At 54.9% G+C, this 25,926-nt stretch overlaps 1 protein-coding gene across 1 annotated transcript in view; it reads left to right on the forward strand.

The window, feature by feature from the left end:
- Positions 1 to 8,592: 8,592 nt before the first annotated feature.
- The window catches only part of SIM2 (SIM bHLH transcription factor 2), a 40,469-nt gene continuing 23,135 nt past the window's right edge, over positions 8,593 to 25,926 (forward strand). Inside the window, exons 1-4 of the mRNA XM_040980904.1 lie at positions 8,593 to 8,767; positions 15,572 to 15,654; positions 18,217 to 18,306; positions 25,407 to 25,515. Of these exons, the coding sequence (XP_040836838.1) occupies positions 8,593 to 8,767; positions 15,572 to 15,654; positions 18,217 to 18,306; positions 25,407 to 25,515 (457 nt within the window). The remainder of the gene's footprint in view (positions 8,768 to 15,571; positions 15,655 to 18,216; positions 18,307 to 25,406; positions 25,516 to 25,926) is intronic.

Raw genomic sequence — 25,926 nt, forward strand, 5'->3', positions numbered from 1 at the left:
AAAAAAATAAATAAATCTTTAGAAAAAGAAAGAAAAAAGAACTATGCACAGGTCTCCAAAACTTTTGTACCAAAATAAATTCACCTTCTCTTTTCTACCAACATTTTGAAGTTGCCTAGTGGTGTCACCATAACTGATGCCCAAGGCATGTAAGGCTGTGATCCCACTGTCCCTGGAGGCTGCAGGAACCAGCACAGGACACCAAACAGCTTTCATAAGCCTTGCCCTGCTGCTCTCCCCACACCAACACCACCTCCTGCCACAGGGCTTGGCATCTCTTGCCCTGGGACCTCGCTGCCACGTCCTACAAGTTTCAGGAAGTGCAGGAAGTCTGATCTTGGCAAGTCACCATGAAGGTGTGACAAACCCTGCTGCACACGAGTTGGCCTGTAAGAGGCTGTTCTGCCTGCCAGGGAAGTCTTTCTCTCAGACTATCTCAGCAAGTGGCTTCCTCAGGATTTCCCTAAATTGAAAAATAACAAGTTAGTAAAGATACTCCCTTAGGGCCAATGCCATGGCATATAATAGGCCAGGTTTATGACTGCAGTGCCGGCACCCTATATGGGCACTAGCTCATATCCCAGCTGCTCCTCTTCCCATCCATGCCTGGGAGAGCAGTGGAGGATGGCCCCAAGTCTCTGAGCCCCTGTGTCCACCAGAGACCCGGAAGAAACTCCTGGCTCCTGGTTTTGTATTGGCCTGGCCCTGGCCACTGTGGCCATTTGGGGAGTGAACCAGTAGATGGAAGTTCTCTCTGTCTCTCTTCCTTCTATAACTGCTTTCAAAAAAAAAAAACAACTTTTTTTTTAAAGTTACTTAGTACCATCTTACCTACCCCTCAGACTATATAAAGGCCTTTTTCAAAATGCAACGGTAACTTGCATCTCAACACAGAAGCTTCCTGTGAGGAGTACAGATTTTGTTGTTGTTTCTATCACACAAGCCATTTTTAAATCGATGAAGTGATACAAGGTTCTCCTGGCACCGTCAGATGAAGGCTGGGAGGCAGTGCTACCCAGGCGGGTCATACTGATTTCATTTACTCCGCATGGCCTGAAGGCATGTTTGAACAAAACATGCCGTAATTTTTCTGGCGATTTCTAATGAATCATTTTTTTAATTATGAATAATGTTTTTCAGAAGACACTCCTGAGAAATTTTTCCCAAGGTTTCCTTGACAACCATCACATAAAACATCTCCAGCACAGCAGCTTCCAGAAACCAGCTTGAGAGCTCAGATTCCTAAGGCAGCCAGCCCTCCGCTTAGCTCACGACCCGCACACGCAGGAAAGACAGGCACACGAAATGACAGGGTCTGCACTGTCTAATCCTTGTTCCAAGGGTTTGTGCACAAGCACGCATTCTCCAGCTCCTCTTGGAGAATTCTTTCTTTCCAGGTCTTGGGACGCTTCTCTGTGCTGAAGATTCAATCCAGGTACCACAGGAAAGCACTCTTGTCCCAGTCCTCAACTGGGGCCACTCAGAAACGCTTGTGCAAGAGGACCGCTATGGATTTCCATTGCTGGTCACTTCCGGAAAGTATAGCAAAGTCAGACCCATTTCGGAAGGTCCGGTGGGTGGGATTAGCCCTGGAGGCAGGTGTCTGTCCCCCACCTCCACTCTTTCCTAAATGAGTTTCTCCAAAACTAATGATGTACCCCTGGAGCTCATTAGAGACATCAATAACTCCTTTCGCTTCCAATGAAACGATCCTTCTGTTGCTTACAAAGGGAGGAATTTTCTGGCTTAATTACCTTAAGTAGAGTGTAATAAACACGAACATTATTCTTGAACGGGTAATCACGTCGGGGATCGTCCCTCCCGGTCCCATTCCATCCCCACACTATCTATACCCGAGTTTCGGACAACTCACAAACTTGTCCAAACTGTTTAACACCCACTGGTGCCTTCGCAGTCCGGCCGCAGCGTAGAGCAATCCGAAAAGTGGAAAGTGGGTCTGGCTCTCCAAGAGAGGTTGGGTCCGCCTCCGCCTGGGGGCACCTGTGGCTTCTTTCCCTCTGCCCTGCGTTGTGCCCAGCCCAAAGTTAGATTTCCCAGTAAACTGTTCTGTTACCCACCAGCTCCTTGCATCATTCCTCAGGGGCTGGCGAACCGGGAAAACCAATGTGGATACAAAGTGGATACTAGCTCTCCCTCATTATAATACAGCGATTTAATTGGCTTCGGTCGTGGGGACCGCGCAGCGCTCGCCTAGCCCCCCTGAACCCAGAGCACCGGGGTTCCCCCACCGCCATCACCTCCCCGCAGAGAAGAAGAAAGAGAGCGGAAGAGTCTGTGCGCGCCCGGGCCGAGCGCTGAAGGCGCCCGAGGGTTCGCCCCACCTGGCTTAAAAGCAGCCCGAGCGTCGCACCGCCAGCTTCCTAAAGGTAAAGTAGTCCTCTGTACACCCGCAGGCTGGCAGGAGCGGTGGCTCGTATGCAAAGACCTCGAGGATTTGGTTGGGACCAAATATTTTTTCGTAAACAGCACAGCTGAAATTTGAAATTAACCAGCGAGCCAACATCCGCGAGTTGATGCCTTTTTTTTCCCCCTGGGAGAAATTCTCCTGAACGGAGGACAAGGACGGATCTTTTCAAAGTACGTAGCTTCACCCGAAAACGTGCTCCTGTCCGGATCTCCCGCCTCGCTGGGTCTTGCGCGGGCATCGGAAAGACACAGAGAGGCGAGGGGTGGAGGAGGCTCCAGGCACCGGGAACCACGCGCGCAGTCTCCCCGACGAAGGCGGCGCCTCCAGCGAGAACTGCGGCTCCGGGCTCTGTCACCCCACGCCCGAGCCGGGACAGCTCAGGGCCCAGTGCGGAAGCCAAGACGTAAGCACTGGTTTCTAATTCCCTTCAGACACCCAAACCGGTCTTGTCGTCTCCCGTCCGTGCCACGCGGGTTCCCAGCTCCGTCTGGGTCCCCATTTCCCGCGTTGAAAGAATCTGCGAAGCAGAAGACGAACGACAGCAAAGCAGCCTAGGATGCAAGGACGAGCGGGAGACGAGCAGGGGCTGATGCGCTCGCCTGGGCCGAGACCCACACGGGAACGCCACAGCCGCAGGTGTCGCGCACCCCACGCTCCCCACTCATCTGGAGCCACTCCCCAAGTCCACTGAGCGGGCCTCCTCCTATCCCCCGCCCCGTGCGCATTTTGTCCCTTTTCACCAAAATCCCCCAGCTGCGTTTTTAACCACGCGGGAGGTCCGGGAACCCAGCGTGAACCCCAAACGACACCGGCTCCGAAATAATCTTCACTCGGGTCTGGGAGCCCCAAGTTTTGCCAAGTTAAGCAGACCTCTGGCGTCGGGGAAGCCTGGCCCTCCGACCTCTGAAGCCAGCGGACTGGCCCGTAACTCTAAGTCCATACGAAGGGGCCTTCGCGAGCAGGTGCAGTCCCCACCTGGGTTGGGACGTGAAGTCCGGCCGTTCCGAGTCCCGGGACGCTAGGGCCGCTAGGCTGTGAGGGTTTCGCTCCTGGGAGCGGTGAATGCGTCCGCAGACACAACCTCTGTTACACTGGTCCCTGAAAAAAATCGCAAATAAATAAATAAATAAATAAATAAATAAACACTCGCTCAGAACTGGAGGATGCCCACGCCCCAGCCTGGGGCAGCCACGCGTACCCAGCCAGGCCTTGCTGGCCGGGTCGAGCTGGCCCGCCGCCTGCAACTTTCTTTTCCAATGGACAAGTATTCGTGCGCCTCTTCTCCCAACCGGGAGACTCCACACTGATGCCCTGTTTGGATTCCAAGCCCGGGGGAACCGAACCCTACATTATGGTCAGCCCTGTATTGGCTGAGCCAGGACTACCGCCTGAGAAAAAAAGAAAGAAGCTCATGATGTTGGTGCTTTTTGGCGATGCAAACTTTTTTTCTCTCTGGCGGATAAGTTTGGTTTTGTTTCTTAAAAGCAACTGCTGGGCTGCTGGGCCATTTCAGTAATATCATTCCTGAACGAATCTGGTTTTGGGATTCTAGGTGGTACTCCATGAATGTGGCCACTGGGGGAACTGCGCATGGTGGGCCTGCTCTGCCTGCAACCAGAGCTCTGGGTCTCCCCATGACCCCCTGGGGGCTCTGGGGAACTTTAAAAATTTTTCTTTCTTTTTCAGATGAAGCCAGGAAGCATCTGCCTGGCCCTGGAGGTTATGCCCCGTGGGGCTGGGTCTAAGGGATGAAGGTGGGTGGGAGGGGGAGAAGGGACTGCCACCCCAGAGGGTCACTGTGGGATTGTGTGCCTCTTGGCACCTTGCCAAAGCCTGGGAGGCCAAAAGCAGAGCAACCAATTGCTCCTGCTCCCTGAGGTTAAATTAAAAGCAAGGTCCCCACTCTCCAGGTCCTTGCTGGTAACTGTCCTTACCAGAGGCTGTTTTTGTTTCACTAAGTGCATCTTCTGCAGGGAGGGGCGAAGTAAGGCAGTGGCCACCTCACTTATCAGATACTGCCCTTACCCCCTGGCTGCCAAAGTCCCCCAAGATAACTGCCAAACATGGTAGCACCCTTCCTGGGACCCCGGAGAGCAGCATCCTTTTCTGCAGGTACCACAGGAGGTGGAATAACCCCCTACCTATCTGTCTCCACGGGGGTGTGGCTGAGCTGGGGATGGAGGGAAACTCAGCACAGGGGGACCTGGGCCCTGAACCCAGATACATTGGCCTGGGCACCCCAAGAAAGCCAGAATGGTTCTCAGACTGACCTCAAAGCCAACACTTTGTTCAAAGGAGATGTTTCCCCTTTTTAAAACCAAAGGAGAGAAATAAACTTCTCTGTCCTATTACTTGCGCTGGGGCAAGCAGAGTGACTCTATTAGGAAAGGGCTCAGGACACCTCCCATTATGGTTCCATGCCGAGTGGTTCATGTGTGGCCCTCCTCAAAGACCCCTCTGAACATAGCAGTAACCCCAGGGGACAAGGGGTGCTTTGCCTGGGCTCAGTCCAACTCTCCCATACCTAGCGCAGGGCACAAGCAGTGTTTTCTGCAGTAGCCACTGCCTGCGTAGATGAGGGCTTTTAGGTCAAATAGTTTGAACCACTGTATTAGGCAATGTTACCCGTAGCCTCTGCCAGGAGGGGGGGTGTGTGTGTGTGTGTGTGTGTGTGTGTGTGTGTGTGTGTGTGTGTGTGTGTGTGTGTGTAGGGGGGTGGTGTTGAGGTGCAAAGCTTCCAAATCCAGGACCAGGGCTGGAGAGAGAGGGGAGCTCTCCGCACCACCCACCCCCAACCCTTAATGGCGAGGTCTGAGAGCTGTTACAGTAGCTCCCGGGTGGAACAAGGGCGCCCACCCACGTGATCTCCCGCCCAACTCGGTTTCCGCAGCAGCCCGGCCTCAGCTGGTCGCCTGAGCGCGCGGGGCATTGGAAACGGAAACCGGAGCAGATGCGGGACAATCGGAGCCCGCCCCTTTCCTCCTGGGGCTTGAATTTCTTCCAGATTCGTGGTCTCGTGGAAAATTCCCAGGACGTGGCGGGATGGGGGTGGGGTACGGTTCCCTCGGCGAGCAGGCCGAGCACCCAAGCTCCAGATCTCCACCACCCGCCCCATTGGTCCCACTCACCTTCTGCCTGCGCCCAACCTCCCTACGTGAGCCGCCTTTTTTGGAGCTTGGGGGGTGTGATGTTCTGGGGTCCCGGAGTCCTCTGCTTGTGGAGTCCTCTGTTTGTGCCATGGACCCCACGAACTGCGTGCGCCCAGAGCAGGGGACCACGCGTGGCAGGTGTCCCAGCCTGTGGTCACCGCAGCTGCCCCTGGTCACTCCAATGAACCCTTCCTGGATACTTCTCCGTTCACAAGACTTTCAGACTTCGTTCTAATTGTGCCACACTCGGCCTGGTGGGTCCCGCTCTGAGGACCGCAGGCTCTCCCTCCCCAAGGCATGGCGTTCCACCTAAACTTCACGCAGACTTCAGGACCTTGCGCATCTGGGGAGATTCACGCTTGGGAACGCTGTCCCACAGCTGCGGGGAGCGTGAAATGCGGAGTGAGAAAGAATGGCGGAACCGGGCAGGCTTGGGGCCTGTAGGTGCCCCACACCGCTCCGCTTCGCCTTTCCAAGCTCCGCTTTCCTCCCTCCCAGAGCACACGGTTTGAACGTGGTTCGCAGATGCGGGAGCGGCGGCGGCCGCTCAGACCAGGCCACCGAGCTCCTAGGCGCTTTCCCATCCCATGGGGGGCATTTGGTTTTGGGGGAAAGTTTCCACTCTGCTGATTTGCCGGCTCTCTCCCACTCACTCCCACTTAGCCGTGTTTCCATGATCTGGATAATCCCTTTTCAAGCCTGGGCGGAATCCTCCGGGTCCCCAATGGAGGGCGGGAGGGAGAGAATCCTTAACCTACACAACGCGGCGCGGATTTGGGGGTGGGGTGGAAGTGGGGATGACTGCAAAAGCTGAGGCGGGGTCCCTTTCGTACCCTCAGCCCCAGCCTGCGCCCTCTCCACCAAGCCCCGATAGAGAAACCTGCCCAGCGCAGGATTCAGGGCGCAGGGACACCCTCAACGCCCTGAGCTTGGGCACTGCGCACCCGCGACGCTCCAAGGAGCACACTGCGGGCAAACACAGGGAGCGCCAGGATCCCAAACCCCAAGGGGAAGTGTGGGTTCCTCTGCCACGGAATCGCGGTCGAGACTGCGAGCGTTGGTGGTGCGGTGGATTTGGCGGGACGCGAGGAACGGGAGTGGGTGAGCACCGACAGGTTGGCTCACACTGCCAAGTCCCTGGAGCGGGTCTTCAACCGCCTCCTCCTCCCGCAGTGCCGGCAGGCTCCTGGCTTTCAAAGGGACCCCTGGGGGAAGCGGTGGTGGGGCCTTCCCGGTGCGGAGGAGTGGGGCTGTGCACGGCCGGGAGTGGTGCAGCCGGCTCCTCCCACGCCCAGGGAGAACGAGGGGGCGCCGCAAGCGTAAACCCCGGGGCTGGCTCCTCTGCCCGAGCCACCTCCGTCCGTGTGGCTGCCTCCAGGTTGGCCGCCACCCCGAAATAACTACGCTTCTGAGCTTGTCCCTGGCCCAGGGCGCCCGAAGAGCCAGCGTCCACACCGCGTCGGACGAGTTCAGACTCCTGGAAAGGGTAGGGGTTTGGTGACCAGCGCTTGGTAGGGGTGGGCGGAGGAATCGGGTCTGTATCTATGTTGGGGTCGCCAATCACGTCCAGGGTGACCTGGAGAAAGACAGAACACCGGGATGCGGTGCGTTTCAAACGGTGCTTCCCGTTCCATCCAGTCGCCTGGAGCCCGCCAACGCCGGCCGGGTGAGGCTGGCTCTGCCACGCTCGCCCCCGAGTGCCCGGCGCAGTGGGCCGGGACTGCGCAGCCCGCGCGGGGAGAGGCCCCGCCGCCAGCCTCGCCTCCCGAGCTCTCCCTCCTTCCGCCCGGCCCGCGCGCCCCCGCGGCCTCCCTCCCGGGGAGGCGCCGATCGCCTTTTGCTCCAGGTTAAAAGGAGAAAAGAGGGCAGACGGGTCATTTCGGAGCCTCGCGCGCCTTTCTGTGTGTGTGCGTCTGTGTGCGCGCGCGAGTGCGTGTTGCGGGGAGTGAGATCTCTTTCCCTCCGTCCTCCCCGCCTCCGGATCCCGGGCCTACGACTTGGGGACCGCCAGAGCGCTGGACCCCCGCACGCTCCAAGGACTGGGTCCTCCCGGGACAGGGCACTTAGCTGGCGGGTCGCGCCGCCCGCTCTCGGCCGAGCCCGCCGGTGACCTGGCCGCGAAGCCTCGGAGGCGGCCTGGACACCCCTCCCTCCCGGCTCGCTCCGTCGCTCCTCCCCGCGCCCCGCCGTGCGTCCAGGGCCCGGGTCCCCGCGGCGCGCCGGCCGCACTCACCGCGACTTCTCCGCGCCCGGAAGCGCGCGGGTCTCTCCGGGGTGACTCCCGGGGGGCAGCGAGGCGGAGGCGCGCCCGCGATTCCGGGGGGCTGCGGCGGGGTCGCACGCCAGATTCGCCGCCCCCACCCCGCCCCCGCCCGGGCCGCGGTCCCTCCCCCTGCGCGGCCTCCCCCGCCCGCCCCGCGCTCCGCCCGAAGGCGGGTCCGCCATAAACAAACGCCGCTCGGCCGCACGTGGACGGCGAAGCGGCAGCGCCTGGCCCCAGAGCGCGGGCTCGGCGCGTCTGCAAGCCGGCGGAGCGGCCCGGGAGAGCAGGAGAGCGCGCCGGGCTCCAGCCGGCCCGCGCCCCGCTCCCCTCGGCGCGCCTCCCGCTCCATGGCTCCGCGGCCGCCGCCGCCCCTGCGGCCCTCAGGTCCGGAGGGGCCTCGCGGCAGCGGGTGCGAATCCTCGGCGAAGGACTAGACGCCGCCACCTCCTCCTCATCCTCCGGGAGAGCCGAGACAGTGGGACCCGGGGAGCGGGCAGAAGCGAGCGGGGAGCAGGGCCGGCCCAGCCCAGGGCCGAGGCGGGCGGAGCGCCGGGCGGCGCCGCTGCTTTGCGCCGAGCCCCGGGGCTGGCGGCTGCGGAGAGGAGCCTCGCAGTGCCCGGGACCGACCCGCGCACCTGCCCGCGGCGCCGGCGCTCCGGAACCCCCTGGCTCCGCGAGGAGTCCTTTTCCGAGCGGGGGGCTCCGCGGGCCTGCAGCGCGGCCGGGTCTAATATGCCCAGAGCCGAGGCGCGATGAAGGAGAAGTCCAAGAATGCGGCCAAGACCAGGAGGGAGAAGGAAAATGGCGAGTTCTACGAGCTGGCCAAGCTGCTCCCGCTGCCGTCGGCCATCACCTCGCAGCTGGACAAAGCGTCCATCATCCGACTCACCACAAGCTATCTAAAGATGCGCGCCGTCTTCCCCGAAGGTGAGGCCGCAGGTGGGAGCCTGGGCAACTGGCGGCCTAGGCGCAAGAGGGAAGAAGCAGCCAGCCATGGGGCAAGACTGGCGGGGTTGGGGCTTCGGCGTCAACCCAGACCCCGAGAGAGGAGTCAACACAGACAGGCCATCCAGGGTCCGGTAGTGGCAAACCAAGAATTGTCCCAGCGACAGCGGTCAGTTAGCTAGTCCGTTTTGGATTCTTTCTTCCCTCCTTCCTACCTTTCCTTCTTTCTTTTTTTTCTATTTCGGGTCCGTTCTTTTTTTACTCCTTCCTTTCTTCCTTCTTTCCTTCCCTCCTTCTTTCTTCTTTTCTTTTCGGGTCCGGTCTTTCTTTATTCCTTCCTTCCTTCTTTTCTTTTCTATGTCCTTCCCTTCCTTCCCCTCTTTTCTGTTCCTTCCCTCTTCTCCTTTCTGTATCTTCTTTTCCTTTCCCTCTGCCGGTTCACTCTGCTTTGCCTTTCTCTCTCTCTCTCTCCATCTTTCCTTCTCTCCCCACCTCCTACTTAAATGCCCCTTTACATTTTTCCCTCCTCCTTTATCCCGAACAGTCCCGCTTTCCTGGAGATACTTTCCTTTGACTGCGCGCGCTCGGCTGCCCGGGAGGCGCAGGGACATCGCAGGCCTCGGGCCGAGCAGAGCGCTCTCGGTGTGTGCCGCCTCGGAGCGGGTCGCGGGAGATCCGGGTAGGACAGTCCGCACTCGGTGAGCTCCCGTACAGTCGGCAAGCGGGGGCGGGGACAGGCTTAACTGGGGTGCAAGCTCAGGTTGTCCGCTGTTAGGACCCCAGAAGTGCTGAGGGGGTAGGGCGCACGAAGGGAAAAGCCAGATGTGGGGGCTGCACACCAGCCTGGCACCCCCTCCCCCAGCAGCAGGCGCTGCGGCCTGGCTGTGGCGGTTTTGACCCCGCGTACGGTGCGCCCCTCAGGGGCCTGCGGGACGCTCCAGGACACCCGGGCCCAACCGCCCGGCTGCCGAGAGGGCTACGCAAGGAAAGGGAGACAGCTCCCGTTCTGCGCGTCCGTGGCACGGGTGACAGGTGTCCCTGGACCGCAGGGTGCCTCTCCTGACACCGGCCTGGATCAGGCGCTCGACCTTTTGCGTTCTCCACCAAACCAAGCCTGTTACTCGCGGCCGGCTCTGGGCTTCTCAACGCCTTCCTGGTGGAGCTCCAAGGGCCTGCAGCTGAGCCTCGGCCTGGGAGTCGAGCGCCGCCGACAGCGGTGGCACCCGGCCTCCCGCAGCTCGCGGGACGCACGTCCTTGCCTTCCTCTCCCGGAACTCCCGCGTAGTTTTCAGCTTTCCTGCTCAGGTGGGCAGAGGAAGCCCCCACCCCCACGCTGCAGCCCCTTGGGAAGCAGCGCTGATTCTTCTCTGGCTAACGTTTCAGTGGAAATTAACCGAAGAATTTGGTTCTGCGAGAACCGAGGAGTGGTTTCGCTTAACTGGTTTGCTTACCGCATGGTACAAAGCAGCTGTGGAAATAGGACAGTGCTTCTAACCCCACCTCGTTTGGAACTAAAAGGATAGGAAGAAACAATCAGGAGATAAAGTGATTCCTTACCAATGATTTAAAAGAAAAAATACATTAATTCGTTGAAAGAAGGGGCCCGTGCAAAGGCTGCTAATTGTGACTCATTTCTTGTTTGGGGGATCTTCAGGAGAGCGTACTGCTTGCCTTCAATCAACATTTAACTCGGACCTGTGCCTGCTGGCCCGGGGGCCAGTCTGTAGTTGTTTGGGCCAGGGTGGCTGGGTGTGTGCGGCAGTCCAGACCTTGAGCTGCTGGCACCTGCTCCGTGTTCCGGAGTGGGCCACCCTTGTTACCCGAGGGCTGGCACTTTGGAGGGGAAGGAGCCGCTTCATTCTGCAGTTTCGGGGATAGCCCAGCTTGTAACCTTGGGTTGCAGCACTGCTCCCCTCTGTTCAGTCTGGAGTTGGGGAACTGGATGCTTGGAACCCAAAGAGGCACTTGGAAAGGCACTGCGAATGAGTGTGCTTGTCCCGTCCCCAGCTCCAGAGGGCTGTGACACCAAAATTGATCTGAACCGTTCGGGAATCCTGGGTGGCAGGATGTGGTCCTGGAAGCGATGAAACCGGGCCAGGGCTGGGGAGGCAGTTTTAAGGATCTGGAGGACAAAGGAGCAGAACCCTGGACAAAGACAAATCTAAAAACCACTTTAGGATGCAGAAGTCAGAAAACACCCAGTCCCAAGAAGTCAGCACAGCCAACAGGCTAATGTCCGGCGACCTGGAACTGGGGTCCCGGTGGGGCAGCCTTTGCCAAGGTCCCACAGCCAGGACGAGAGCAGGCCACTCGCTTCGCCACCCCCAACTCCCCATGGCTCCTTAGACCCCAGCTCTCCAGAGAGAATCAAAAGGATGGAGAGAGAGAGAGAGAGAGAGAGAGAGAGAGAGAGAGAGAGAGAGAGAGAGAGAGATCTGCTCCAGGCAGCGGCTGGTCCTGAGCCACGGTGGACACCCTTGTACACAGGTCCTCTGCTTCTGGCTGCTTTCAAATGCTACTGCCGGCTCCTTGTTTATTAAATAGATTCCTGAGTACCTCGGGGAGCCTGCACAGGCTGTGCTATGATCAAGCTGTGGTGCAGGTGGAAGTCGTGGTCTTGATTCCCGTGAGCTCCCTCCCCCTGGCTGGGCTACGGACTCGACTCTGAAAGCCTGCCGCCTGCTGGGATTCTCCCCTTCTATAGCGAAGGAACTCTCGGAGTGGACCGGACCTCTTTGGAGCTAGAACCTCAGAGTGAAAATGTGTTTGTGGAGCATGGCAGGAAGTAGAGCGAACAGGGCTGGTGCTTTCCCTGAGTGGGCATGGGAGGGAGGAGGGGGAACGAAGGCAGTTTCCTTGGGTCCTGGATGTGGGACACCGTGTGGCATCTCCTGGACTTCATTGGCAGAAGGCTGACCTGAGTCACTGCCCCCAGGCTGGGGCGGGGGGAGGAGGGGGCGCATTGGAGACAGGCCTCCCTCAGGAGGGATGGTGGGTGAGGAGTGGGGCAGAAGAGGGGAAGTAATAGTTCCGGGTGACTGTGAAGGAGCCCAGGTCTGGGCACCCTCAGAGAGATGGGACTCAGGACTTGAATCTGAGTGAGTGACAGGCACCCCATTCCCGCACACACCTGGGCGCTGGAGGGGGTCGACGCCTGCTGGTTTAGAAATTGTCCCCCCCCCATTAAAGGAATTTGATTAGAAGGGCTTGCAGTAAGGAGAAACTAGCCACACACAGAAATCTAAGTTTTTGCCTTTTTACAAAACTAGAAACGCCTTCAACCCTGTCTCCCCACCTCTGCTTTCAAGACTGCAAGTTTGTCTCTCTCTTCTCCTCCCTCCCTCCCGCCCCCACCAAATCCGGGAAGCAAAGACAGTCGCGGGCCTTGGCGTGCGGGTTTGAGAAGGAAGGGTGCTTCCTGGACCCTGGGCCCTCGGAGAGCCTTGGCCTTGAAGGCGAGGTGCTACAGCACGCAGGTTCAGCGGTGCGCGGTCGGAGTCCAGGCCGGAGCCACGTCCGCAAGTCTGTGCGCGCTGTGCTCCAGGAGCCGGGTAGCTGCCGAGCGGCTGCGCCCCACACTGCGGAAGGCTTGGGCATCCAGTGCTGGCGAATGCCGAGGCCCCGCCGATTGTCAGAGCCAGTGCAGCAAGGCCTTCGGGCGGGCGTCACTTCACCACCGCCTGGAAGTGCGCGGAGGGAGTCGCAGAACAGCGACCGAGTTCGGGGCTCCCTCGGTCCAATCCGTAGCGGAGCGCAAACCACGGGAGAGCCTGGAAAGGTGGAGGAGGAGACCCGGCTGCAAACTTGGCCGGTGGAGCAGCCTGGGTCCGCGGCCCAAGCAGGTGGTCGCTCTTCAGAGGTCCCGACCTGCTCTTGTGTGGGGGAGGAAGAGGGCCACGCAACCCTGCCGTATGCCACATCTCCGCCTCCTTGACTTGAGGAAGGTTTCGCGTCCTGGGGTGGAGATCCCCGAGACTGGCTTCCTCACCTCCTCGCGTGCTGAGGGTGGAGGTGGGAGTTAAATCGAATCTTGGAGGGCTGGAGAGAGGGGGTTTCGTGGGAAAGCAAGAAAAGGCATTTGCGCATTTATGTAGTCTTCAAACGACCCCATTCAAGAGGTTGCCCCCCCCCCAGGCTCCCGCCTGGCTGGAGCGCACTGCGGACTGGACTGGCTGGCTCCAGCACCGGGAAGTGAGACACCCACCCCTCGCTGCTCCGCAGCCCCTGTCCATCCGCCTCACACACACAGACACTCCGTGGGTCCCAGCTGAGCCTCCCTGCGCCCTCTTTCCGGTCCTCCCCATCCTCCTCTCAGGTGGTTTCTCTAGGTGGCCTTGAGAGACAGGCCACTGGTTGTTCCTAGCCAATTCCAGGCCCGGGTCGCCACCCCGCCGAAGGTTCTCATCTGTGCGGTCCCAGACTTTCTCACCTGTGAGCCAGTGTCTGGAGGCACCCGCTGGGGGATGGGGGGTGGTTAACTGGGATTCTTGTACCAGAGTTGTTCAAGAGCTGTTTGTTGATTGACTAATGGAGAGTATACAGACAGGAGGGACCCTACTGTAGCAGTTTTGTGGGGACAGTGAGCAGAATGTATATACTCCCAAAAGTCTGGGATGCAGAGAGGAAAGGGGGGAGCTATCTAGAGAATGGGGGACAATATGGGCTGGGCTGCTTTCTCCCTGACTCCAGAGTCTCCATCTTGTCCTGTGCCTGTGTGCGGAGGGGGAGGGGGATGTCCAGCGTAGATTTTCTCCCGTCCTTTTTTTCTCCCGAAGAAATAAAGTGCTTTGCGAGGTCCAGCTGGGGGCCACCAGCTCATCCGCTGCTTTTGGGGCAGTGTGGCTCACTTTACAGAATTGAAACAGCTCCTTCGCCTGCAAACTCACCTTTATGTAGTCGCAGCCTTCAGCCCAGATTCAGTTTTTATGGGCTGAAGGAAAAGCCCTCGTCCACAGTGGTTTCTAATGGAAGAGCTGGCAGAGCCCCCGGGCAAAGCTGAGGTGATGGGGGGGCAGTGCGCAGGGAAACTGCCCCCGCGGGGGAGGGGGCTTTGGATAGGGGCGAGCGCCAAAGCTTCGCCAACGGGGTGTGGAGAGAGGATGATGGAAAAGGGACCCCATGGAGAGGGTGTTTAAACGACGGCGGATTTGAGTGCAGCGCAGGTCGCCCGCTGCACCCAACACGCTTTGGCCGGTGAAAGCAGGGCCTTGAGAACGAGGCGTGGTGCGGGGCAGGGGAGCGGCTTCACGGGAGCCTTCCCAAACTCTCGGAGTTCTCCCAAATCGTTCTGCCAGAACTGGGCACCAGGGCACCATGGGGGCAAGTTCGCGCAGTCCCGAGCCTGGCCCGACCCCAGAACCCCCCACCCGCCTTCACCTGGGAAGGCAGAGGGTCAGAGGGTGCATTTGTCCACGTTAAGGGGTGGGGGTGGGGGAGTAGAATTCCTGAATCCTTACTAAATTATTTCTTCACTGAAGCTCTAGCACTTTAATTTTCTGTCCCTGGTCGAACGGAGTCACCGCCACCAGGCTGCCCGCCGGGGTGTAGCTGAGGCAGGACCTGGGTTTGAGGGCGCTGAGCGAGGCGGGATCGTGGTGGATGGTTGAGTGGGATGGTTCAGTTGTCCTGGGATTTCTGAGACCTCACGAGCTGCTGCGGAAACTAGCCACTTCCCGTGGGGCGACCAGGACAAGAGAGGGAGGAAAACTGGGGGTCCGGCAGTTTCTGGGAAGGGTCTAAGGGTCTCCCCCTCCCGCCGGGCGGGGTGCGTTTTTCAGCTCCTAACACGGAGGCTTCCGGAAGCCGTGGGGCACCCAACCAGGGAGACTTTCCAGGGACCCACTGCTGGCTGTCCGCTCCGTGGTCGGTCCGGGGAGATCCCCGGTTCGCCCCGCTGGCCCATCTCCGCGCTCGCTCCGCCATCGGAGCCTGCGGGCCCACAGCTGGGAGCCGGGGCCTGCCGACCGCTCCCGGCCCGCGAGGCTGGGGCGCCGGCGCCGGGGAGGCTGGCAGCCTTTGCAGCTCTGCTTCGGCTCGGAGCTAGCCGCGAGCACAGCCACCACTGCGTGACCCGCCAAGCCCCAAGGGGCAGGGCCGCTGGGCTGAGGGCGCACAGAGAGGGAGCGAGGGTAGTTTTAGGGCAGGTGATGAGGAGGGGTCAGCCAGGGAGCGAGGAACTAAGGGACCCCCCATTGTGTGTGAGAGCAGACACCACCAGTTCCCCTGAAGTGTGCACTTTGCTCTGGAGGACGGTTTGGGGATTTGCTGGCAGCAGGGCCCTCCGCGGAGTGCTTCACGCGCGGTCGGGTTGGAAAGCGGCGGGCGCTCCCGGAGATCGCTGGGGAGAAGTGTTTGGAGCAGGAAAAGTCGCCACCAGCACAGCTGACGCTGTGTCACCGCGGTGCGGGGGAGGAAGGGAGGGAGTGAGAGGAAGGGTCCTTGGGGAAATTGTTAGGGGTCTAATCAATATCCCCCTTTGGCTGAGAGGATGGCCGATTTCAAAGCAGATTGGATTACTTTGTGGCATTTCCAATAGAAGTGCAATTTCAGAGCGGGGGACTGTGGGCCCGGCGGGCTCCTCGTGCGCACCCTGGCTGGAGGATAAAGCAGGGTTTCCTCCTCTGGCTTTTTTTCTTTCCTTATAGCTGAGGGCTGGGGGGCTAGGCGAGAAGCCAGTGGCAGTCTGGGGAGATCTTCCAAGCTACGGTGGAGGTGGGGATGAAGAGTGGGAAGGGTGCGGGCGTCCTGGACGCTGCCGTTCACTGGTTTGCTTTATTCCTCGTGCAGGTCTAGGAGACGCGTGGGGCCAGCCCAGCCGTGCGGGACCCCTGGACAGCGTTGCCAAGGAGCTGGGATCGCACTTGTTGCAGGTAGAGCCTCGCGGGCGCGAAGCACTAGGGCTGCCTTGTCAGCGTTGCCACTCTCACCCCGCCTCCAGTGTCCCATCCTCCAAGGGACTCCAGGCAAATCCAAGGCTGCAGAGGTCGCCTGGGGTCAACGGGAGTGGGGGGTCGTTGCGATCTAGAGAGATGGGGCTGGTCATCGCGCTCCACGCCTGAGGTACTGCCCCGCTCCAGCCCTATACCGACCCTGTGTCTCCCGCTGAAATCTGGGGACTTAGCCCACCCTAGACGTAGGGTGAATGAGGTCCATGGACGTGGCCAGTTCCCCCACCCCGGCCTCACTTCGCCCTAGCATCGTCCACCAGCACTGAGTAGGAATAGGAAGGCTCCAAGCCCGGCATCCGCTCTAAGCGCTGGGCAGCTGCGTCTGCTTGGTCGGTTCCAGGATCAAAAGACTACATCCGTAATAGGATCTTTAACAGTTGGTAACCACGGGCGAGATTGCTTTCAAATCTCAGCTGTGGTGTCTCTCTGCTCGCTCACCTCGGGTGGGTTCTAGGTGGAGCTGTAACTCTGTTCCCCCACCCCGACCCCAGGGGAGGAAGTTGAGGTCCAAGGAGCTTAAGCAACTTGGGTGTGCAGACTGTTTTCACGCTAGCGGCCATGCTCCTATTCGGCCTCTGGGCTCACTTGGTTCTGGCAGGGCTGGAGCTCAGGGGCGCTGTGCCCCCTGCCCAGAGTTTGCCACCTGAAAGCGCGGCTTGAGCACTGGGGACGCCTGCTGGCTTGCACGCACACCGGGCCACTTCCAGGTTGACCAGCGGCTGGCACTGGCCGGATTCACGGAGTCCTAAAGTGCGTTCTAGAGCCTCTTCAAGCCCCCCATTCATTCCGCTCCTCCTTCTCTACTACCAAAAAATGCCTGCCCAAAGCTAGTTTGCATTTCGACCTTTTCGTTGTGTTTGCTCTTAAAGCGGTCACCCCTGCGAGGGACACCTCGGAAAAGTAGATCTTTGCGAATCTCTAGAGTGCCCCAGCACCCCCCCCACACACACACCGTAGGATTTCGTTTAGAACGTGCTTGCGCGTTGCAGCCCTGTGGGGAAGGGCGCACCGGCATTTTGCGTGTTTCTTTGCTCAGGGACCCCAAAGTGCTGCCGAAATCCTGACCCGCAGCGCCCTCAGTCCCGTTCGTTAATTTTGGAGCATGCGCGAGGATGGTCAGCTGGAGCTAGGAAGACACCCTGGCCTTCTCCGTTAAGAATAGTATTTTGGGGGAGTTGCTGCGGGCAACCTTAAGAATTTAACTCTGATTTTTGAAAAATCCTTCACTCCTTGCCCTAGATACTGTAAGATGTGTATTCTGTGAACTCTGAATCCATAACGATTCTGGAACAAAAGGAGTAGGTGGAATGTGCCAGAAGGTTTTCAACCTCAGAAATGGCTGAATAGTTCGTTTCTGAAAAGCACAAGTTTGGTACAGGAAAGTAACTCCTATTGGCGCAGGAAGCAACCTGAAAGTGAGACTTTTCGGCGGGTGGAGAAAGGTAGCGAGGGATTGTTTCCTTGGCAGAGTATTTTTGCAATAAAAGTGTTGGCAGCGGCCAAAAGTCAGGTATCTTTCAAGTTTCACTTCCACTACCTTTTTTTAGTGCCCCCTCTCCAACGTCAGGCGGGGACTGTTTGAAAAACCAAAGGTGATCTGGATTCAATTATATGCTGTAAAAATAGAATTTGTGGCCAGAAATTAATTTGGAATATTTTTATGGGGGCAGCATTGTGGGCTGTACTGGTCTTTCACCGACTTTCCTGTGGTTCTGGAGTTTTAAAAAAAATAAAAATGAATGGATAAATAAGGGTTACCTTTTCCAAGATTATTTCATCGGTTTTGTCCTTGATGTCCCGTAACCACTACCTTTGTATTTGTCCTCCTGACCCCTTATAATTTCACTCCGTGTTTTTAAGCTGACACAGGCAACACTGGCAGTTTCGTTGCAATAGCGTTCCGTTTTCAGAAGTGGCTTCCTTGAATTTGACAAAGGTTATTTGATCTGTTAGACATTCAGAATAATTAATTCTGTAGACACACAAGCCTGGTTAAAAAAGAAATAACCAAGTTTCCTGTTTTATTTCCTGGGGAGCGATAGAGTTCAGACTTTACTACAGAAAAGTAACTAGGGGGTCACTAGAAAATTGTGGCAAATAAAGCCTTCATCCTAGTGGTCCAAATTATTGCCAATTATGCCATAAAATGGTCTGTAGAGTGGCCGATCTCCCCCTAAGTGCCATAGAACTCCGGATTTGTGCTAAGTGCTAAAATAACCTCAAACAATAAAGCTACTACATTTCAAGCAAGCATGATAGGAATTCTCAAATGCTTTGCATGAAGTGTGTGTGTGTGCGCGCCCGCTATGCTCTAAAAGCCTTAGAGTGCCTGACCTGGGAATTAAACCTTGAGTGTGTTTCTTAGGGTGCGCTTTGGGGTGAAGGAACGTGAGTGTTCTTTATCCTGGGGATTCACTCCTCCGGCAGATTCACCACCAGCTTTAACTGCGTTGGCCTCTTACCCTGTGCTTTGTCTTTTGGCAGACTTTGGATGGATTTGTTTTCGTTGTCGCATCCGATGGCAAAATCATGTACATCTCTGAAACGGCTTCTGTACACTTAGGCTTGTCCCAGGTAGGTGCCACCTGCGCTTGGGGTTAGAACTGGAATAGCCAAGGAAGTGGTGGTGTGTCTCCACAGCCTTCCCTAGCAGGAAGGTGAGTCTGTTGTAACAATGGAAGATAATCCAGAATTGCCAGATCTGCTCAGGGTGTCTCCCTGAGGGTGTGTGTGTGTGGTGGGGGGGCGGTGTGTTATTCTCAATGCATGCCTTACTTTTTCCTTTTGGGGTTCAGGGTCAGTGTATTTTTGTGGCATTCGTGTCCGACACACCTGGGCTACTTGCTTAATGTTAGGTGCCCCCTAAAAGAGCTCTCCCAAGGGAGACTTGTCCATCTGTACACACCGGCTGCTATGCCGGGTGCTCGCTTGCCTAGCTGTGCAGTGAGAGGTAAGTTGATGTAGCCGTGGATTTTATACGGAGTGTGCCTTGGGGAGACCCCAGGGGAAGTGGGAGATTTACGAGTGTTCCCGTGGAATTCAGGGTCGTTTTGCCGGAGTTGTTCCAGTTCAGCAGTCGTTTCAGTAAAGCATTTTATATGCTTGTGATCGAAAGCCATAAACCCCGGTTTCCTACTGTTTTTGCCCAGCAAGGTTCTGGTTCCTTTAAAATATCTAAAGATGACCGAATTTCCCGGATTGAGGAAACTGTCTGCTACAAGGGAGTTGGTCGTTCCCTGAGCGGAAAGTGAACCCAATTTTTACCCATCAAGCCAAGAGTTTTAGAAGAGGAATTGGCTGTCGCCAGGGCCCCCCAGTGGCGCGTCCGCACAGCGGGGAGCCCAGTGGATGGTTTGCATTCTAAAAGTTGCCTGACTGTTTCTTTACGTGCTGTGATTTTTTTCCCCTACAACTGAAGACACAGGGGAGTTAGTTAAAGATGCCAGGAGCAGCTGCAGACTGGCGTCTGCCTTGTGCCCGCTTTCTGGTACGGTGGAAAGCGAGAGAACTTGCCAGTGAATATGGCTGGAAGATTTGTGCTGAAAACCAAAGTTACCAAATTTGGAAATCTGCATTGGATATATTCTTTGTCTTCCTCTTGCCAGTGCCATTAAAAGAGAGAGAGAGATATCTTATCATTTATTTACGATTTTTCTCTTCTGGCGTGTTAAGTGCCTTGTCCGTGTGGGTTTGTAAACCCCTATGAAATGAATTTGGTAGGAAAGCTGTGTGGATATTTCTCTTCTCTCCTCCTCCTGCTGCTGTAGGGAAACTGGATCTCACAAATATAGTCCGTGGGGTTTGGCCTTCACACCTGCATGACTCATGGTCATGGGGTAGAGTTGTAGGATGGGAAATGCTGTTGAGAATATGAAATTCACTGTGTCCACGATTTTCTTTTTTAATTTCCATCTTGCCCTATTTGAAATGTGTCTGGCCTTCTTCAGTTCTACCCGAGCTGGTTTTTATTCTTGAGCTGACACATGAATGAATGCCCGGGGTTGCTTATTGCCTTTTTGTTTAAGGTTTATAAACCCTTGGATAGCCTTATGATGATGTCAGTAACCCAATGCAGTGTTGTGCATACCTTTAAGATCCCTGGGCAGAACATGGTTAAAGTACGTAAAGTCAGTCATGCCAAGTATTTAATGTAGATCTGACCTCCCTAGCAGATCAAGCCAAAAAACAAAACAAAACAAAACAAAAACTCTGCTGTATGGTTTTTGTTGTCTGGTAGGGTAGACACTGAACCTTCCAGAAGCATCACTTCAAGAAAAAGATAATGCTTGCCGAATTGGGGATCATGGCGAGAAATGTACCCAAGTGGCCACATGACTTGATTGACAAACCACACACAAACTGGGCAGCAGTGTAGCTTGATACAGCAAAGGTGCACATAGACTCTGCTGGTGGCCACCTCTGAGAGCTGCCTGGCCACCAGGATGGCCCAGCAGGTCCTTAAAGCCCATTGACACATGCTGAGGCAGCCTTGATGGGTTGGACAGGCTGCTCAATGAGAGCATACTATGCTTGGCTCTGTCATTCCGCCCGTCCCCTCACCCCTGCCAGTATTGAGGAGAACAGTAGGATGGCTTGATTAGGAACACAATAATTGAGAGTATTGGCTAGGTGACAGACATGTCCCCCCACCCATGACAACTGTCCAGCAGAAGTGCGTGCATCACGACAAGTTAGAGTGTTCTGTTCCCCTGTGCTGATCATGCAGAAATAAAACCTGGTGTCACCACCCACGCCACCGTGCCCAAGGAAACAGAGGGTTCCCAGAGAGAAGGATAAGGCAGCTGATTGCATGGAACAGCGCTTGCTTTCCCTGAACGCTCATTGGCATCAGCCCGTAACTACAAAAACACTTTCTCATGGTGGAGTCTCTCAGAATGTCTAGAAGCATTTTGTGGTGAGCTGGTTAAAGAAGCAACAGCAGACTTAACTTCCTTATGGTTCGCTTGTTGTCTTGAAGAATGAATGCAGCAGAGTGAGTAGGGTGCGCCACTTGTTCTTGCTCTTTTTTTGGCATATTTTTAACTAATTTTGGTTCCAGTTTTAGTGTATGTGCTGCCGAAGCGAGCACTTTGACTGCTTTTGATATGAGTACAGAGTCTTAAGCTAATAGAGCAAACATGGAAATGTGATGAAAATGGAGCATTTATTTATTTAAAAAAAAATCACTGGAGAGAAAAGTGTTCATGAAAAAGAGCAACGTTCGGAACAGGTTTTCTGATGTCAGTGGCGGCGGCACTGGCCCACGCATGCTAGGTATGCTCTGTTATAAGAACTTTCCATCGCTCTCCATGGCATCATCTCAGGAGGGGCCAGTTTCTCTTGGTGAGTCAGGGTTGAACTGCTGTTAGAGGTTCCCAGGAAAGCCGAGCCTTGAGGCCTGCCCGCAAATTCACAGTGCCGTAGTTTGTGTTTCACTTTGTTTTGGGCCTGAACTATCTAGCTGGAGTGTCTGTCTGAAGGTGTAAAGGTGTTTCTTTATGTTATAACCCCAACTCATGGGAAGCTTTTTATTAGCTTATTTGAAAGACAGAGAGAAGGGGGGACAGAGATTATCCATCTGGGTTGCTGGTTCAGGTACAGACTGCTCGGCTTCTGCTCCCTGCCGGTGCGCTTGAGAAAGCAGCTAAAGATGGCACAGCCCTTGGGCCCCTGCATGTGGGAGACCTGGAAGAAGTTCCTGGCTCCTGGCTTCGGCCTGTCCCTGCCCTGATCGTTGTGTCCACTTGAGGAATGACCCAAGAGATGGACGATCTTTCTCTTTTTGGCTCTCCCTTTCTCCTTGGAATTCTGCCTTTCAAACAAATAAAATAAACCTTTTAAAAAGAGGTATTATCTTCTCTCCGCTGGCTCACCCCCAAATGCCCACAACCGCCATGGGTGGGTCAGACAGAAGAACCCAGAAGCCAGCGGCTTCATCAGGGGTTCAAGCACGTGGGCCATCCTCTGCTGCTTTTCCATGTACAGTAACAGGGAGCTGGATCAGAAGTAGAGAAGCTGGGATGGAAGCAGCACTCGTATGGGATGCTGGCAGCTTTACCTGCCCCAGCTACTCCTCAATGTAGGCATCTTTCCTTTTTATTTTCCTCAAGTGTTGGAATAAGACGCCTACTTCATACCTACTTCGTATGAGTTTATGAGTTTATTTTTGCTTTTGAAGTAGGAAACAAATGATCGTTGCTATCTACTTTTGATACTTAAAAATTCACAAACCACAAAATTCAAACTGATTCCTTAAGTCGGAGCCCAAGTGTTAGGAAGTAAAGGTGTGTGGTGCTCAGTTTCTGTTTGATGAATGTGTACCCACATGAGCACACACACGTGCTGCGCCCTCCAAAACGGCCCCAGCTGGAGAAAGACGCTGTGCCCAGGCCTGTCTGAGCACTGATGTAACTCCATGTCTTCCGATCAGCACAGTTATTTGACTGACATCTGAGGAAGGGAGGGAAAAAGTCCTGAAGATCTGCTGCATGGGCAACTTCAAAAAGTTCATGGAAAAATGAATTAAAATGTTTAATGGTGAAGAATATTTTGAAACCTGTGCATGTTTTTCATGATTCGCGTTTTTCACAAGCATTTTATTAATTGCTTAAATATCTAGACTTCCAAAAATATTTACACCAAAAATAAAAGTATCTTCTAATTCCATTTGCCATAGCTTTTTTTTTTAAGTGCCTTATATATTTTCACATGTCCTTAAAGTTCCAATTTCCTTACCAAAGTTGCAACCATGACATAGTATTTAAGGAGCCGATATACATTTTAAAAATAGATACAGATAAAGATGCAATTGCTGAGATGCAGAAAGAAAAAAGTGACACTTGAGATGCTGCAGAAAAAATCAGAACAAACATAGACGTGGAGAAGCACTTGTGGGAGCCAGTGCAGACGAATCCTTTTCACTTTTGAAATACATAGGAAGGACAGCGCGTTCTGTGTTGACATAACTTGAACCCTGAAACTCAAACCCACTTTCTTTTAAAACGCTTAATTTATCCTACTCAGAAAAACACCCCAAACAGAAGAACATGCAGTTTCTCAGTACCCAATGACTCTGTCCTTCCACACAGAATATATCCATTTATCATCTGGAGTTTTCTTGGCAGGAGGAAAAGCCATTCAGCAAAACATAAAAAAGCTCTTAGTAGGAAAGTCATTCATTTTGTAGTTAGCGGGGTTTTACAAATACTAAAATATCACATCGAAGGTCTGTTTGAATAAGGTCTGGAGAGTTTTACAGTGCCAACCATAATTTAAAATTAAAAAAAGTTTTTCAGTGAGGCAATCCCATACATGGATAGAAGTGTACACACAGCGTGCACCGGTCAGTCCTGCTGAGCACTGGCTGGTCACCCCCTCCTTTTACACAGCCTGGGGCGCTCGCCCCCCTTTTGAAAGTGCCCTCCCCAGCACTCTCAGTGTCTGGTCTTTTCATGCCCTGGTTGCCTGCGACAGAATGGCCACTTTGAAAACACCACCGCTCCGTGGGGACTGAAATGTGGGTGATTCAGCTCCGATAGGTACGCATGCGTGCCCGTCTAGCTGGTGTACGTGCGGGCACGCCTAAAAGTGCGTAGAAGAAATGGAATTAGAACAGATGTTTATTCTCACTCAGAAACCTTGAAATCCATGCCAGTGTTTTAATCAAACACATTTTCCAGAAAGTCTTCAGAAGATACCCGCTTGCATGAGAGTGTAGGTGTTTTAGTATCACAATAAATTTGTCTTTTAATTCTGTTTTTGTATGACTTTTTAGATACGCCCTGGTGAGATGAGAACTCTGAAAGGACATCATTTGCCTGCTTTTTTTCTCACTGAAAAGCAATTTCTAGCAAATGGAATGATCATTATTCTATGAATCTGTGGAGAAGGAAGAATGATTGGCCAATTTTCTTTCTTTCCTTTTTTTTCCAATTTTCTATTTTGTGCTCTTCCTTCCTTTCTTTCTTCCTTCTTTTCTTTTCTTTCTCTCTCTTCCTTCCTCCCTCCTTCCCTCCCTCCCTTCCTCTTCCTTCCTTCCTTCTTTCTTTCCTTCCTTCTTCCTTTGTAACCTGTTACAATCAGTGCCTTCTGAAGCTAGCTCTCTCATACATGATGCCCTCCATCACACCCATTTTCCTGATGTGGAGAAAGGAGGAACCCAAAAGACGGCCTTCAGTGAGGCTGGCAATCTAAGCCGCTAAGGAGGAATAGGCTTCAAAGAAGACTAATTGCTTTTTAAAAGATTTTAAAATTTTTACTGGAAAGGCAGATTTACAGAGAGAAACAGAAAGATCTTCCATCTGCAGGTTCACTCCCCAAGTGGCCACAACAGCCAGAGCTAAGCTGATCCAAAGCCAGGAACCAGGAGCTTCTTCCATGTCTCCCATGCTGTTGCAGGGTCCTAAGGCTTTGGGCCGTCCTCTATAAGCAGGGAGCTGGATGGGAAGTGGAGCAGCTGGGACATAAACCAGAGCCACAGAGTGGAGGGTTAGCTTGTTCAGTCCTGGTGCCGGCTCTCAAGAAGACTTTTTTATCCCTTATTTTTAATGTACTCCTGTTAGATACTGGGGTCTAGCTAAGCCCTTGGGGTTCAGTAGGTAGTAGGCGGTAGAATTTTACTCACTGGATTCTGTCTGTTCTGGATGTGTACTGTTGGAAAGACACATTCTATGAATAATGCAGAAAATGGAACGGTGATAGCCATTTGGTGGGCCAGCAGTGTCATTTTATTTGGAGAAAGGAGGGCCCGGGAAAGCAGTCGAGGACGGCCCAAAGCTTTGGGACCCTGCACCCGCGTGGGAGACCCGGAAGAAGCTCCTGGCTTCGGATTGGCATAGTATTGGCCCATTGCGCTCACTTGGGGAGTGAATCATCGGACGGATGATCTTCCTCTCTGTCTCTCCTCTCTGTATATCCACCTTTCCAATAAAAAAAATAATAAAAATAAATCTTTAAAAAAAAAGAGAAAGGAGGGCCACACCTGCGTATTCACCTGCTGGAAGAGTCAGGGGTTGGAGTAGCAGGGGCCGCTCCCCTCCCTCCAGGACTCTGGGAGAGCTGGGTTGTGACCGTGCCTGGGACTGCTGGGCTGTGCCAGGTGGCACTGTGAGGGCTGCCCCTGTCCTGGGTGACCTTGTATGTCCCTTGCCTGTGGCCACCACTCTCCAATGAAACCTCTGCTGTGACACACAAGGACCAACAGCGGCCAGGGGTGGGACACTTTGCACAACCTGCTCATGCTGTCTGAGGTCATCCTGTGACACACTGGACTTGTGGGGGAGAGACAGGGACCATCACTGCTCCAGGGGTCCCATTAATGATGGTAGCTCTAAAAACATGCTTTGGTGGTAGTGATGACTTCTAGAACATTCTATGCCAAGGTGGCTGAGAGGTGTGCCTGAGACCTGTGGCCTCCTATCATGTTGGGGAGAGCTTGCCAGGACCTTGGGTGCAAGGTCAACTGTGGCATCTTCCGGTCACCTGTTCCTGCTCTGGTTTTTCTGCAAGGTGCGGCAGTGTCCAGAGCTCTGTGGTGTGGTGCGGGGCATTGTCAAAGGTGTGGGATACAAGCCGACCTCTGTGGGGGGCAGAGCTGGGACACACCTTGCCCACCTGCAGCCAGTCCTGGAGCTGCAAGTGACATTTCTGTCCTTTCTCCTCCTTCACCACGGCAGGTGGAGCTCACAGGCAACAGTATCTACGAGTACATCCACCCCTCCGACCACGACGAGATGACGGCTGTCCTCACGGCCCACCAGCCTCTCCACCATCACCTGCTCCAAGGTATTTCCTCCCGGCCCAGAGAAACCACAGAGAATATAAGCCCTCGTTCTTGAACTTGACCTGAGGGCTTCCCACGCCTGCCAAGGGGCTGAGGTCTGAGGAGGACTGCCCAGTGCAGGGCAGTCCTGCAAGCATTAAGCTTAGCTTTGAAGCCTCTTACCATCCTTCTCCAGCCCCTTCCCCCATTTCGCATTAGGTAGGAGGCAGAAGTGACCCAAAGCTGTTCCCCTAATGGGCTCTTGATTTAAAATATTGGGGTATCATATTCCAGGGATAGGACCCCTGGCAGGTGTGCAATTACTCGGGTCAAATTCCATCCAGAATATCCAAGCTGAAATTCAGCGCTTCCCCTGCTCATGGCTGTGGACCATAAACCATCCTGAATGACCAGTTCCTGTGGTCCTGCCAGCC

This window comes from Ochotona curzoniae, unplaced genomic scaffold (genome assembly GCF_017591425.1).
Source record: "Ochotona curzoniae isolate NIBS_2020 unplaced genomic scaffold, NIBS_Ocur_1.0 contig_3498, whole genome shotgun sequence".
NCBI classification, from domain to species: Eukaryota; Metazoa; Chordata; class Mammalia; order Lagomorpha; family Ochotonidae; genus Ochotona; species Ochotona curzoniae.